Here is a 15,306-nt window from a genome sequence, read left to right as displayed (position 1 = left end):
AGTTGGACTGTGAGAGCACATGGCCAGGAGAAACAGCAAGTAGCTAGGGTACACCTGTGGGGAGGCAGCCAGCCCAGCAGTTAGAAGAGTAGATTAGGGGTTACCCCCCTCCAGTAATTGTCAAAGCCAAATAGAATAAAATAACCATAGCCTTGGTCTCATTTATTATGAAGCTAATTGGAAATAAACTTAAATTGCTTATACTACAAACCACTAAGAACAAGTGAAACTGCTTAAAAACAGGTTCAGACAGGCTGAGCAGCTGAAAGAAGCAGACAACCTCAACTGCCTAGAACACTCTCTAACCAGCCAAGCTGCCTACGAGAGGCTTAGACCATATGAACAGTCTCAAGTAGACATTTTCCAACCTTTCCACCTGCCTACACACTGTGTAGGGAGCTCCAGATTTCCAGCTTTCAAAACCCGTCGCCCATGCTGGGGTCGGCTTTTGGAGAGAGCTGCCTTTAACTCATTTCTGCTCCTGTAAGGAACCCCAATAAAACTCACTGCTCACCTCGCTGGACACTGACAGTGCCCTTACTTCGGGCTGCATCAGTTCCCTAGGTGGGCTGACTAGATGCTTGTTGGTCTCTCCCCAAGAATAATGTCACATATCATCACTAAATACATTTTTTTTTAAGTTTTGTATATCTGAGGAGGTCTCATGTAGCCAATACTGGCATCAAACTGGCTTTGGTAAAAATGACCTTAAACTCCTAATCTTTCCGCACAAGTGCCATGATTACAGGTGTGTCCCACCATGCTGGGCCAACTAAATTGAGGGAGAGGCATGATATCTGAAGCAAGGCCTCATGTCTCAAACTTTTCTTTAAATAAAATATTGTTTAGAAAATTAGCTTGATATGTATTTTATAACATAACAATAGTTAATAATAAAATATTGTATACTTAAAAATGGTTGAGAAATCTTTGTTGTTTTTATTTTCTTTTAGAGTGGATAATGTTATTTAAGACAGGGTCTCATGTAGCCCAGGCTAGCCTTGAACTCACTATATAGCCAAGACTGATCTTCAACTCCTGATGCTCTTCTTTTAGCCTCTGCTAGCTCACTAACAGACTCTAAGTGTTCTCACCACAAAATGGTTAACACACAGACATGCACATCCATAAAAATATATGTTCCCCTGCACAAGCACACAAGTATAGGCATGTGCACGTGAAGAGACTGGGTGGGGGTCAGCCTCGGATAGCATTCCTCAGGCGTCACTTACCACAGGTTTTGAGACAGGATCTCTCAACAGCCTAAAGCTTACCAAGTAAACTGGATTGGCTGGCCAGAGAAGTCTAAGATCCTGTATCCACCTCCCCAGTGCTGGGATTGCAGATGTGTACTACCACAGATGTACTACCAGACACCATTGTTTTTTTAAATGTGGTTTCTAAAGATCAATTCAGGTCCTCATGTTAACATGGCAAACACCTCACCAACTAGGCTCTCCCCAGCTTTAAGTTACTGCATATTAACTAGCTTTATTTAGCCATTCCACACTGTAAAATATGTTTGAAATCATATACATAATTTTTGTCAATTTTGGAAATAGATACATCATTTTAAAAAAAGCAAATACTTGCAAGAGTCCAAGAAACCGACTTTTAAAAAGATTTATTTATTTAATGTATATGAGTATACTGTAGCTATACAGATGGTTGTGAGCCTTCATGTGGTTGTTGAAGATTAAATTTTTAAGACCTCTGCTCTCTCCCATCAACCCCATTAGCTCTGGTCAACTCCACTTGCTCAGTTCCTGCTTGCTCCAGCCCAAAGATTCATTTGTTATTATACGTAAGTACACTATATCTGACGCACGAGGAGAGGGCGTCAGATCTCATTATGGGTGGTTGTGAGCCACCATGTAGTTGCTGGGATGTGAACTCAGGACCTCTGGAAGTGCTCTTATCCACTGAGCCATCTCGACAGTCTCCAATTTTTTTTTTTAATTAAAATGTGTTTTATTGGGACAGAGTGATATAGCTCAGTATTAAGAGTCCTGGGTTCAAGCCCCAGCAGAGTATTTACCTAGCATGTAAGATCACATCTCACACACACACACACACAAAAAAAAAAAAAAAAAAAAAAAAGATCACATCACACTACTCCTGAATCACACAAAAACCAACAACTCAACAAACAAAATTTGAAAATGGATTAAACGAGGGCTTCTGGAGCACACCCATAACACCAGCAGTCGGGAGTCCAGGGCAGGAAGGTTATGAGCATACACTGACGATGACCCACATAGTGAGCCCTAGTTTAAATTGTAAACCTTGAGAGATGTTTTGTTATTATTTCCATTGTTTCATATCACTCCTACCTTATGAAAAATGTAGGGTGTGGAACCCATCTAAATTATTACAAGAAATACCATTCAAAATGAGTCAGAAATGTATTTGAGTTATGGCATGCAATACCAGAGGACATTTGCTAGAAATGTTAGTATTTATCTCTCTTCACTGTGTAACTTAAGCCCTGTTTCCCCTGTTAAAAAATGCTAGTGTATCCAAATGTATCCTCTAGAACTGGAGGCTGTATATCAGGTATTTATGTTACTGTTCAGTAACAAAAGCAAAATTACAGTTACAATATAGCAATAATTTTAGAAATAATTTTATTGTTGTGGGTCACCACAACATAAGAAGCTATATTAAAGGGTTGCAGCATTAGAAAGGTTGAAAATCATTGCTTGAGGGTCTAACAAGACATAAATATATAGAAAACACCTTCATTCAGCAGAATATTTGTGCTATATTTCCTTTCACTCAAGATGGGATCTCATGTAGTGTAAGATGACCTTGAACTTTCAGTGTAGCTCAGGAAGACCTTGAACTTTTTATTCCTCTGTCTTTGCCTTCAGGGTAGTGAGATTGCAAGCATGTGCCACTCTGCTCAGTTTGAACTATGCCAGGGATCAAACCTAGGATTCTGTGTGGCTAGGCAAGCACTCTGCCAACTGAGCCACATCCACAGCCCTATGTTTCCTTTATACAGACAGACAGATGGCTCATTGGGTACAAGCCTTAGTGACCTGAGTTCAATCTCTGGAGAGAATCAACTCTTCGCCAGGGTCTTGTGACCGCCATACATGAGCACCCATGCTCACTCATGTATGTCACATACACTCACAATGATACAATCAGCATTTAAAAGTTTTAAAATTCTGTTCTATACTTCAATTCCTATGGCATATACCAACACACCACACAGAAAGGAGTCATCAACTCCCACTATGTAATTTAAAGACTTGACAGAAACCAGAACTGTTTTCACTTTTGCAGGGCTTCAGGAACAATAGCCTAATGCCCAGAAATGCTACATAGTGACCTACCACTAGTAAAGTATCATCAGCTAATAATAAAAACCAACTGTTAACCAGGCGACATGTCCACTCTTTTCTGTGTAGAAAGCCAAGGTCAGAAATGTGTAACACCTTTTAAATAAATACTAATATTGTGACAAAATTGTTATTCTGTATTTTGTGTTTTTATCTTTTTGAGACAATGACTCATATAGCCCACGCTGGCCCTACCTCCCAAGTGCTGAGATTACAAGTGTGTGCTACACACCTGGGTTGAGTAAACAGAATTCTAAATTCTGCCTACAAGTCATAATCAGTTTATAGCAAGCAGCAGTTAAGTATTTCATCCTCAGCAGGTAAAAGTAGTTGCTGGGTCACCCTGGTAACCTGAGTTAAATTACAGCACACACAGAAGATAGATGGAAGGAGAGAACAGAAGGCACACAACTGTCCTCTCATGTCTACACGTGCACTGAGGCATGGCCACATGCGTGCCTGCATGCACACAAACACATCATCATCATCAATAAGTTTTAAAAAATTAATTTCAGTCTTAGCTAGGCATGGTATTACCAGTTGTCCTGGCTACTTAGAAGGCTGAGATTGAAGAAACACTTAGGCCTGCATATCCAAGGCCAGCTGAACAACACAGCAGACCTCATCTTTAAAGAAAGAAAGAAACCTAGATGTTGTGGTGCATATCCATAATCACAGCACTAGACAAGCTGAAGCAGGAGGACTGATAGGAGTTCAATACTAGCATGGTCTATGTGAAACTATCAAGAAGAAAGGTAAAAACAAATTTTAACCCAATTAACTAGGTGCAACTTTCTAGCAAATTAAGACTTTCTTCGGGATTTTTACTAGCAGCTATACCCGTGTGCTACAGTTAAAAGCCTGAATGCCACTTAATTTGAACTACAAGCTAGCTATCTACTCTGTGATAAATTACTTAACAGCTCTGTATGTTAATTCCATCACCTGAAGAATAAGAGTAGAAAGTATACGCTTCCTAGAAGTGTTCTGAGGATAAAGTTATCTCACCGGTGATAGGCTTCTCGCCGGTACTTTTTCAAGGCATGCTTATCCATGTTAGCAGGCACATCTGCTGCATTCTGTAAGCGGTCACTCCAGGAGGTCGTCATCTTATTTGTAGGATGAGTTCTAAAAAAGAAAATCAACAATTTAGTAGTCTTATATTGGCACTAGTAAACTAACATGCCATTTAAAACTCCTTTTAGATGCTGCTGCTGTTAAGATGCACACCTTTCATCCGGGACGGAGTAGACAGCTGAGCATCTTTGCATTAAGTACTTTGATACCTAGGCTATTCTTAGATCTCACTTTCCTTGAAGTTTTCACTTGTATAACGAAGCAAGCATTCTACAACTGAGTTACATTTTTATTAAACTGCCAGTGTTTGTGAAAACATCTAGAATACAGCATTCTGAGCATGCTAATATCATGACAGTAAGCCAATTCTAAATAAACCAAATGTGTAATTGCTAAAAACATTCAGGTAATATTCACATAAGAAATTGTGTTGTAGCCTCCAGGTTCAACCTAACAATTGCTTCATGAATCACTGCAGATTCTCTATCTCCCCCACCCAAAGACTACCAAGAGATCAGGCCTACTGATATTACTTCATGGAGGGAAGACTTGGGGGCTACATGAAATCCATCACTCCTCAAGATCATATACCGATGTAAAGGGGTAAGACTCTTCAGTGGCACAGATTTTTTTGTTGAGTAGTCCCTACTGTACACAGAACTTTACAATGGTACAGCTGCCTGAAAGTCTCTCTTGAGACTACAGAGGTCATAGGCCCTAGGAGAGAACCAACATGCTATTATTCTGCTAAGTAGACATAGCAAGCCAACTCCTGATGACTTATCGAGATACTCAGATTAGTACATCTCTTATCTGCTCATCATTCAGCGTAATTCACAGGGTAGGACCAGAGGCAGCTCCATAGAAAAGCTCCTGCCTGCGTCACTTATGGTCCTGGGTTCAATCCCAACATCACGAAAAATCAATTTTTTTCATTGTAGTTAGGTCATGAGCACCGGCTTTTTGCCCCCACCCCTTTTCTTTTCAGTGCTGGGGTTCAATCTTGGGCCTGGCTATGCAATGTGAAGCCCTCTCCACTGACTTCCTTCCGTTTGTCTCATTGCTTTATCCACAGATGTTTATAGCATTTGCCCCAAATTGTACAATACATTATCAAAGCCAACACTCAAAATATTTGTTATCTCCAGATGGTGGTGGTGCACACCTTGAATCCCAGCACTTTAATCAGGATTTCTGAGTTCAAGGCCAGCCTGGTCTACAAAGTTGAGTTCCAGGACAGCCAGGGCTACACAGAGAAACCCTGTCTAAAAAAAAATTCTCACAGGGGCTGGTGAGATGGCTCAGTGGTTAAGAGTGACTGCTACTCTTCACTACAGTCCCTGTACCCACATCACCCAGCTCACCACACCACCTGCACTCCACTTTAGGGGATGTGATGCTGTCTTCACCTGCACACACAACACACACACACACACACACACACAGAAACAGAGACAAACAGATACACACACACACAGGATGTTTTAAGTATCTGCATACTAAAGAGATGGCTAACAAGTTTCAAAGGAGTAGGGCTGGGAACAGTACGCATATTTTTGCATATAACATTTCCAAATGCTAAGTATGCATTTCATCAGTAACCCAGTGTCTGTCTCTTTCTCTCTTTCAACTATAAGCCCCATGACACTGAAACTCTATTTTCAGCCCTATCCCAATCATCATGCACAACAAACAATACACAGACAGATATACATGTACTCTTCCCATATACAGGCATGGTAGTTCATACCTGTAATATCAGCATTTGGGAGGCTGAGGCAGGAAGACTGCCAAAAAGTTCAAGACCAGCCTTAGTCTACATAGTGAATTAGAATAGCCTGAGCTAATGTGGAACACCCTGTTTCCAACAGACCTGCCAACTAACACACTCTCTCTCTTTCTCTCTCACACACAGCCCCCACATGTAAATATGTGAAATAAATGAAGTACTCACCCTCTATATTTCAAGCTTTTTTTATTCAAAAGCTAATTTGTATACAAGCCTGAAGACCCAAAAATACAGCCCAAGTTCCCTTTAATGCTCTAAGTGAATCTGTAAAAATCTTACCCTTGGTTCACAAATGTGTTCTAATCTTGGCTTGATAAATGTAGTAATATTTTGTTAACCTCTCAACATGAGGCTTTAGAACAAAGGCCCCTTGTTCTCTGGTGGAAGATGACGAAGCTGAGAAGATTCTGTCAAGTGAGAGATGCAGTTCCTGCTGCCTCCACAGTCTGTTTTCCTGATTCAAGCACAGCCTTGTCCTAGCTGTACTCCAAAATTCTAACTGGAAACACAAACTTAGCAGAGCATATTGGCCCGTAGTCCAGCACATTAGAGGTAAAGGTCGGAAGGAGGGAAGTCAAGGTCAGCCGCAGCTTCAGAGCAAGTTGGAAGTCAGTCTAGAATACATGAGACTCCATCTTCAAAAAGGGAGATGTGCAAGGCGCTAAAACCAGTGGCTGCCAAGTGAACGAACGCGCTTAATACTTAAGGCCGCTGCACAAAGCACTTTAAGCTTAGAAAAAATGTATAGCTAATTTCTACTTTTAGGCCCAAAACTTCACAATTCCCATTACATACCAAAGATTCTCACCATATCATAAAAATGTCCACATCAATCAATTTAAGTATATTAAATTTAATCTTCTACCCATCGACAGAACTATTTCAAGAATCCACTTATAAAATCAAGCTGCGAAGTAAGCCAGAAGCAGTAAGATGAGAGAGAGACTCAGGAAAGTGCTTGCCTCCAAGCCATGGGACCTTTCTTCCAGAGCATGAGACCCGAGGTTAAATCCTGGAGCCCACTGGACGGAGGCCAACGAGAGGTCCTGTTTCAAAGGACAAGGATGGCATTTCTGAAAATGACACCCCAAATTGTCTTCTGACCTTCACAAGCTCATAATGCACAAAAATAAATATAAATTTAACAAACACAAAACAAAAATCAAGTAAGACTGGGGTACACGCCAGTTAGAATGCCTGTCTAACCAGTAAGAGGCCTGGGCTAGAATCCAGCACCACATAAACTGGCCATGGTGATACTTGTCGACTATAATCCCAACACTCAGGGTGGGAGCAGGTGTTGTAAGTCAAGGTCATCTTCAGCTACAAAGGGAGTTCCCAGCTGGGTTGCATGAAACTTTGTCATAACAAGTAGGTAAATTGTGTATAACTCAGTGTTAGAACACAAACTGGCTCCCATACACAACACGTGAGGTTCAGTCTCTAACACTATAAAAAAATAATAATAAAGGCGGTGGTGCCCACACCTTTAATCCCAGCACTCGGGAGGCAGAGGCAGGTGGATTTCTGAGTTTGAGGCCAGCCTGGTCTACAAAGTGAGTTCCAGGACAGCCAGGACTACACAGAGAAACCCTGTCTCGGGAAAAAAAAAAAAAAGCACAATTTATAAAACTTTTCCAAAAATACAAAAATAAAGAGAAAAGATAGACCATAGCTGGGTGGTAGTGGTGCACACCTTTAATCCCAGCAGTTGGGAGGCAGAAGCAGTCAGATCTCTGTGAGTTCCAGGCCATATGGCCTACAGTGCAAGTTCTAGGACAGCCAAGGCTACACAGAGAAACCTTGACTCTGAAAAAAACTAAACCAAAAAAACACATAATCCATAACTGTATTAACATTTCATTTATTCCAAACACATACATTTAACCTAAATCTAAACATAAAAAAAATTGCTGAGCAAATCCAAACTGAAAGATATTCAACAAAAAGAAGCTATACTCAAAATATATCAACATCAAGAAAACAAGCAAAAAGGGAGAGTTGTACCTCAAAAGTAAATAAGGAGGGCTCAGTGGTAGAATCTGAAGCCCTGTCTTCATCCCCAGCATGCTCGAGTGCACAGACACACACACACCTAACGGGCACTAAGTACAACTAGTAACTAAGTCCTGGACTAGTGGCCAGAATGGTGACATCACCTGTAGTCCTAAGCAACCGAAGAAGCAAAAGCAGAGCAGAACTGTCAACCGGGGAAACAATACAGGGGACCCTGATTCAAGACAGAAAACAACAATAGACCACCACCATGCCAAAAAGCTTCAAACCAGTACTAGAAATGAGAATTAGCCATAGAAGGCATTACTAAGACAAGTAAGGTGTTGAGTTTTGTTTGTTTAGTTTTCCTTGTGGAGGCTCAAAGTCAGGATCTTAAGCCTTCCAGGCAAGCCTTCTACCACCGAGGTGCACATACTTCTAGCACCAAGAAATGTCAGCATCAGCTGAACATTAGGTAACAATGCTACACTCATCTTTAAAATTTTTATTTATGTGTATGGATGTTTTGTCTGCATATATGTCTGTACCATGTGCATAACTGGTACCTGAAGCGATGAGAAGAGGGTATTGGATCCACTCCACAACTACAGGGATAGTTGGATGCTACCACAGAGGTGCTGGGAACTGAACCTGGGTCCCCTAGAAGAACGACTAGTACAACTAACAACTGAATCATCTCTCCAGTTCAATGTTACACGAATTTTTAAAGTGATAGTAGTATCGTAGTTTTGTGGGGCAGTCTCCTTATGATATTCAAATCAAAATTTTCAAGAGTAAGTTGTCTTTACAAGTTATTTTTAAGTGGTTCTAAATTTAAAACAATGTATGTAGAGCCAAGCAGATGGCTAGGAAGTAAAGGCAGGGGATTCGCTGCCAAGCATGACAACCCGAATTTATCCCAATCCCTCATGGTTGGAGGAGAGATGGCTACTCTCACAACCAATAGCACAGATGCACCCTTCACATATATTCTCAAAATAAATAGAATTTTAAAAACATATAAATTATATGCAAAAAATATAAAGTAAAATGGCCAATGTTGTTTACTGGTAAATCCAGGTGAAAGTTATAAAAGAGCTCATTACACCATCATGTAATTTTCTACAAAATTAAAATGTTCAAATGAAAAGTAGGATAAACATGTAAAATTGATACATAAGAAAAAAAATAATGAGAACCACACAAGCTATTTGCAATACCATAGCTGAAAGAAGCCTTAGAGATCGGCTGCAGAGCTGAGTGCAAATCCCCTTACTTGAGAGACAGAGGAAGGATTGCCCAGGCTAGCCCGGGTTCTGTAAGAGCCTGTCTCAGAAACAAAACAAACAACAAATCAAAAATCAATGACAGAAAATGGAGTAGGTTGCCAGGTAGAGATACAAGAAGAGAATTGTTTTTAAAAGATGGGAGTGGCATGGTGGCACTTCCTAGAACCCCTGCCCTTGGAAGGTAAAAAAGAGGATCTCCTGGAATTGGAGGCCAGCCTAGTCCAGTCAACTACAGGCAGCCACAAGGATCAGTGTGAGGTAGGCTACTTTACATAGTGAATTCCAGGGTAGCCAGGGCTACTGTCGAAAACCCTGTCTCAAACCAAACCAAACCAGACCAGACCTTCCAGGTTACTCTGCAGATAGCAGTGCTCACCACCAAGCCTCTGACCCGGCTTCAACCTCTGGGTCCCACATGGGGGAGGGGAGAACCAATACCCACAAGTTGGCCTCTGTCCTATGTGTACATAAACACATGTTCCTGTGTGGGCATGAATTTTGGTGTGTGTTTACACACAGTAAGTTAAATGTACTTTAAACAAGCAAAACAGGGCTGGAGAGATAGCTCAGCAGTTAAAAGCACTGCTCTTCCAGAGGTCCTGAGTTCAATTCCCAGCAACCACATGGTGGCTCCCAGCCACCTGTAATGGGATGCCACATCCTCTTCTGGTGTCTGAAGAAAAACTGAATTAGGTAAAAGGAAGGGGGGAGGATGTTTATTATATGTGTCTATCTTGGGTCAGGACACCCTTGTGCCACAGGATGCACATGGGCATCAGAGGACAACTTGTGGGAGTTCATTCTCTCCTCCCACCATGTGGGGCACAGGGATCAAACTCAGGTTGTCAGGCTCGCAAGGATACTGCCTCTACCTGCTGAGCCATCTCTCTGGCCCAAAGAAAGAAACTTTACATTGGGTCTAGTAGCAAAAGACTGTTATGGGAGCTATTCTGGAGACTGAAGGCAGGTAGATTAAGTTCAAGGTGGGCCTGGGCTACATGGCAATGTCTAGGTCAGCCTAGATAACTTATGAAAACCCTTATCAAAATAAAAAGGTTAGAAGTGGGGAAAAAAAGGCTGGGGCCGTGTTGTTGTAGAGCACTTGCCTACACAAAGCCCCTGGTACCACAAAACAACACTATACACTAGATGTTCCATGAAACTAAAACAAGGAACTTTAAAAAACACTTATTTACCCCTAAAGGCCAGACTATCAAACAAAAACCCTACTGCCAGGTATAAGCAACTTCCTTTGAAGTTGTTGGTCACAAGTCCAAAAAATAATGGAAGGAATTGCCACCGCTGCCCTTGATTGCCCCCCCAAAATCGAAGGTAAGAGCCTATTGCTGAAGATAGCATATACTTCACATACAGGACTTGGAGGAACTGGGATGGAAATGACCTGGAAGCCTCCTCCCCAAGGACTAGCTCTCACAGTACCTGAAGGAGTAATGCAAGCTATCACTAAAGATGCAACAGTGACTCCGGTGCACTCAACAGGAGGGAATCCATGCTAGGCACTATAATCCTAGCTGTGGAATCCGAGCTGTGGCTGGTGAAGCCATGGAACCCAGAGAACCTACAACGCTGCCACTTATAGACAGTGTAAGTTCTAGCCACATGCTAGGCACCTCTCCTTACTCCCACAGGGACGTGCAGCTCCCACTTTTTTTTCAAGCAGAGATCACTGTAGAAAGCCACAAAAAAACTGTTCAAAATGCAGAGAACAACAGACTGTGGGTGCCCAGACCCAACTGATAGGTCTACAACACAATCTCTACACCCAAGGCTCAAGAACATTTTGGAAAAGGAGGGAATTCTAAGAGCCAAAGGACCATGATGTCTGCTGTGAGACAGCGTCCTTTGTGTGGCAGGAAAGCTGCACCATGAACACTCAACAACAGCTGCCTAAACAAGACCTGAAAAACGCCACTACCAACTCACATGGCAACATCAGTTGGGGAGAAGTCCCAAGGCCCCACCGATATGAAGTGCTATAGGAAATTAATGGTTGGTAGGAAAGTCAGAATCAGTCTTCTCTAGAGATGCACTCCCTGACAGGTTACTCAATTCCAAGTCGTCAGCTGTAAACATTTTCATATATAGATATGAGTAACAGTAAATGATCTCTCCAGGTTATATTTATAGATCTGAATGTACATATGTTACAGTCATAAGAGACTATGTATGTGAGGATGAGGTGTGTGCATGGGTAAAGGAAGGTTTTACAGTACTCACATATGAAATGTTTCAACAAAAAAAGAAACAGATTAAATAAATTATTACACACTTTTTTAAAAAGTACATTCCACTAGTCATTTGAATGGAAGCACGCTAACATTTAAAATGTCTCTGTGTTTGAGACAGGGTGTCATGACTCTGAGGCTGGCCTAGAATTCCATTTGTAACCAGCAACCTTAAGCCCCTGATCCTCCTGCTTTCACCACAGCTGGTATCGCTCTTTTTAAGGTGCCAGGTTTTCCAAGTTGACCCTGTCACACAGGGCTCTTTCATTTGGCATTTCTCGTAATGGCTCCCAGCCAACAGAGACACACAAATGGTAGAATAAACAGTTCTGCAGTCTCCACATCAACTTCATCTTTCTGATTCTGTATTCAGCATTAAAAGGGGATTTTTGCTTTCCTGATACTAGGGGGGTTTCTGTTACTGCTATTGGATTTTTGTTGTTTTATTGCTAGTTATTTTCCACAAACTTTTGCAACCAATCTCTAGAGAATGCAATCAAATTTCAATCAATAAAATTATATAAAACAAGGCGTGTTGGCCCTCACCTATATCCCAGCCCTAAGAGGCTGAAGCAAGAGAACTGCAAGCTGGAGGCCAGCCTGAACTACTGAGTTCCAAGCCAATTTAAGATTTAGTGAGACTCCCCATCTTAAGCCCCTTTCCCCTCGCTCCCTTAAAAAAAAAAAAATCATTTATGACTTGGTAGGGCTGAAGAGACAGCTCAGAGATTAAGCACATTTGTTGATCTTCAGAGACCGGAGTTCAAGTCCTAGCTCTCACGTGGTGGCTCACAACCATCTGTAGCTCCAGTTCCAGGAAATACAATGCCCTCTTTGGATCCTGATAGACACCAGGCACACAAATAGTGTACATACATGCAGGCAAAACACTCAACACATAAAATATGAATAAATATAACATAAAAAATATGTAATGGTCCAATGACAAAATTTTAGTCATGATAATTTGTTACCAACTTCATGTAAGGAAATTAACATCCTCAGGTTTGAACCTAAAAAAAATAAAATTAAAAAAAAAACCCTCCCCTCCCACATATTATTTTTAAAGGGGTGGTAGGGGTTCTTTTTATTCATTTTGCTCTAGCTCCAAAGAATCCAAGTCATATTATCTTGTAAAGAGCTTACCAGAACATCTGTTACTGGCTTCGTCTGGCACTACTGCCCTTAAACTGTCCGTAAGCTGTCTCCTGGCTGGAAGTACAGCTTTCACTACTCACTTGTCACTTAGCATATGCCTTGTGATAGTCAGCATCTCATGTTAGTAGATGTTGTCACAAAAGCTAAAAACATCACATCAACAAACACTTCCTGAAAGCATGTGTGCCCGCACTGCCTGCTATACTGCATAAAGGCCTGGTATAAAGCATCCAAAAATGAAAATAAGATCAAGTCCAGTAGCAGTGTGTACTCAGCAATCATCACTAAGTAAAAACCTACATCTGAGGTCACCCGTGGTGGCTCACTTTGCAATCCAAGCTATGCAGGTCTCTGGGGCCAGCCCAGAGCACAAAATGTCTGAGACCTTATTGCAAAAAAGCTAGAAAACAAAAAAGTAAAACATAAATAAGTATCTTGGTAAGATGTCAGCAGGTTGGTTTTTGTTTTGCTTTTTGGAAAGAGTGAAGCGGTAAAGCACCCCCACACACCCCCTTTTTTCAAGCCCAGGCAAGATGGTGGCACATGCCTATCATCCCGGCGCTTTGGAGAGCTGAAGTAGGATGATCCCAAATTGGAGCCCCGCCTAAGCTACACAGCCAACTCAAGGTGCACGGGAGGATGCTGGGCCCTTGGAGAGGAACCCAAAATGAGCAGCTTAAAAAGGCTCTTCCTCAAAATAAGAAAGGCCTGGACGTAGTTCAGTAGTAGACTGCTTTGCCTAAGCTTAGTCCTAGTTCAGTCCCAGGAGAGAGATCCTGTACACTTTTTAAAAACTATTTTTTGTTTTTGTTTTGTTTGTTATTTTGTTTTGTTTTGAGACAGAGTCTCTAGTAGTTCTGGCTGTCTTGAACTTGCTACCTAGACCAGGCTTGTCACCTGACCCTGCCTCTCCAGTGAACCACCACACCAAACTGAGAACCTACAGTTTATAGACACAGGCCAAGAAGTGTGTGCACAGTACTCAGAAAACTGAAGAATTTTTAGGATAGCCTGGGATGCATAGTGAAACGCAGTAACATAAACATCAACTTTTTCTAAATACCATGTCTGAGACACCAATTTCCTCATACAGCTGAGACTTGTCACGTAAGTGAACACTCTCCTCTTAAACAGCCCCCCATAACCTGGCTCTCTTCAGGAAGACGTATGTCATCTAGTAAGGCCAGCAGGCACTCTGAGCACTCGTATTAACCATACGCTGCTGATGACTGTACATTTTCATACAACGGAACCTTGAAGGACACCTTATTTTACAGATTAGCTGGTTGAGAATAATGCAACAACCAATAGTACTGAATTTGGCTTTTTGTTCATCTTTTTGATAAGAGTGAAGCTTAAACCAGTTTTTCAAGCTCAGGCATGGTGGAACAAGCCTATTAATATCTGTTAGGGACCTGGGAGAGAAAGATCCCAAGTTCGAGGCCACTAGGGTACAGAGCCTGTTCAAGGCCTACAAACAGGTTCATATTGTAAAGGAAATGCTCTTCGGAAGTACGCCTCGAAGCATCAATCCGTGTATCAACAGCCCAGCATAACCACCTTGCCACTACGAGCACCCGCAACGATTTTATTTCAATTTTTAACTAGCTGGTTTGTTAAACTGAACCTCCAGGCCCTGATGTCTTCTCTTAAATTCTTAGCCATTGATGAAAAATGCTAAGGTGACTATGTGAAAGACCTGAAGCCTTTCTGTATTCACTAGTCTACGATAAATGGCACCGTTTTAACATCCTCCCCCTTCACATGACGGTCAAAGGAATTTGCATCCCTTAAGAAAAATTATAGGTCTACGGTCATTATGAAACAATGTGCGGGGGGGGGGGGCAGAGAAGTGGTGGGGAACACGCAACCGTGTTGAGTGACTAGTCATTTCAGAGTGCTCTATTAGAGCACAGCCCTCGACTACCGAGGCTGTGAAACAAATCCGACACAAACCTTCATCTAATGCTTTTAAAGGCTGCGGCCAGGCAAAGCCAACCGCTCAAAACGCTGTTCTTGTAACAGGCCCCACTTCTGCATCTCGCCCTGCAGGGCTTCGGGGGGCCCCAGAAAAAAAAAAAAAAAGGCGAGGGACAAACCGCCTCCAAACGTCTTTAGGCGAGACTTGCAATTGATGTGAGCTTTCCAGGAAGTACTGCGCACCACAAAACTGGCTCGTGGGCCATTCCGCGGACAGATCCAAACCCTGCCAGGCTCGCAGCCCATGAGGGGAGCCCCGCACCCGCCTCATGAGAACGGAGGCCAGGCTGCCCGCCCAGAGAGACCAGGGGAACCGAGAGCGGCGCCTGCCCGCCCACTCCGCGAGAAAGGCGGGGTCCCAGCTAGCGGACGCTGGGAAACAATGGCGCGAGCGTGACGTGGGCCGGGGGCGTCGCCGCCGC

General features: G+C 42.3%; 1 protein-coding gene across 4 annotated transcripts in view; it reads right to left on the bottom strand.

Moving 5' to 3' along the window:
• Window positions 1-15,306, bottom strand: part of Nt5c2 (5'-nucleotidase, cytosolic II) — a 131,082-nt gene that overhangs the window by 61,204 nt on the left and 54,572 nt on the right. For 3 of the 4 annotated variants that reach the window (XM_029472571.2, XM_021151587.3, XM_021151588.3), the window contains exon 2: window positions 4,359-4,478. In XM_029472571.2, the coding sequence (XP_029328431.1) occupies window positions 4,359-4,478 (120 nt within the window). Of the gene's footprint in view, window positions 1-4,358; window positions 4,479-14,860; window positions 14,971-15,306 lie in introns of those variants that run through there. The other variant, XM_021151589.3, reaches the window with a different exon arrangement.

Source organism: Mus caroli, unplaced genomic scaffold (assembly GCF_978045245.1).
Source record: "Mus caroli unplaced genomic scaffold, Mus_caroli_1 scaffold_20, whole genome shotgun sequence".
Lineage (NCBI taxonomy): Eukaryota > Metazoa > Chordata > Mammalia > Rodentia > Muridae > Mus > Mus caroli.
Note: the sequence above shows the minus strand (reverse complement) of the source record. Positions and strands in the feature narration are given on the sequence as shown.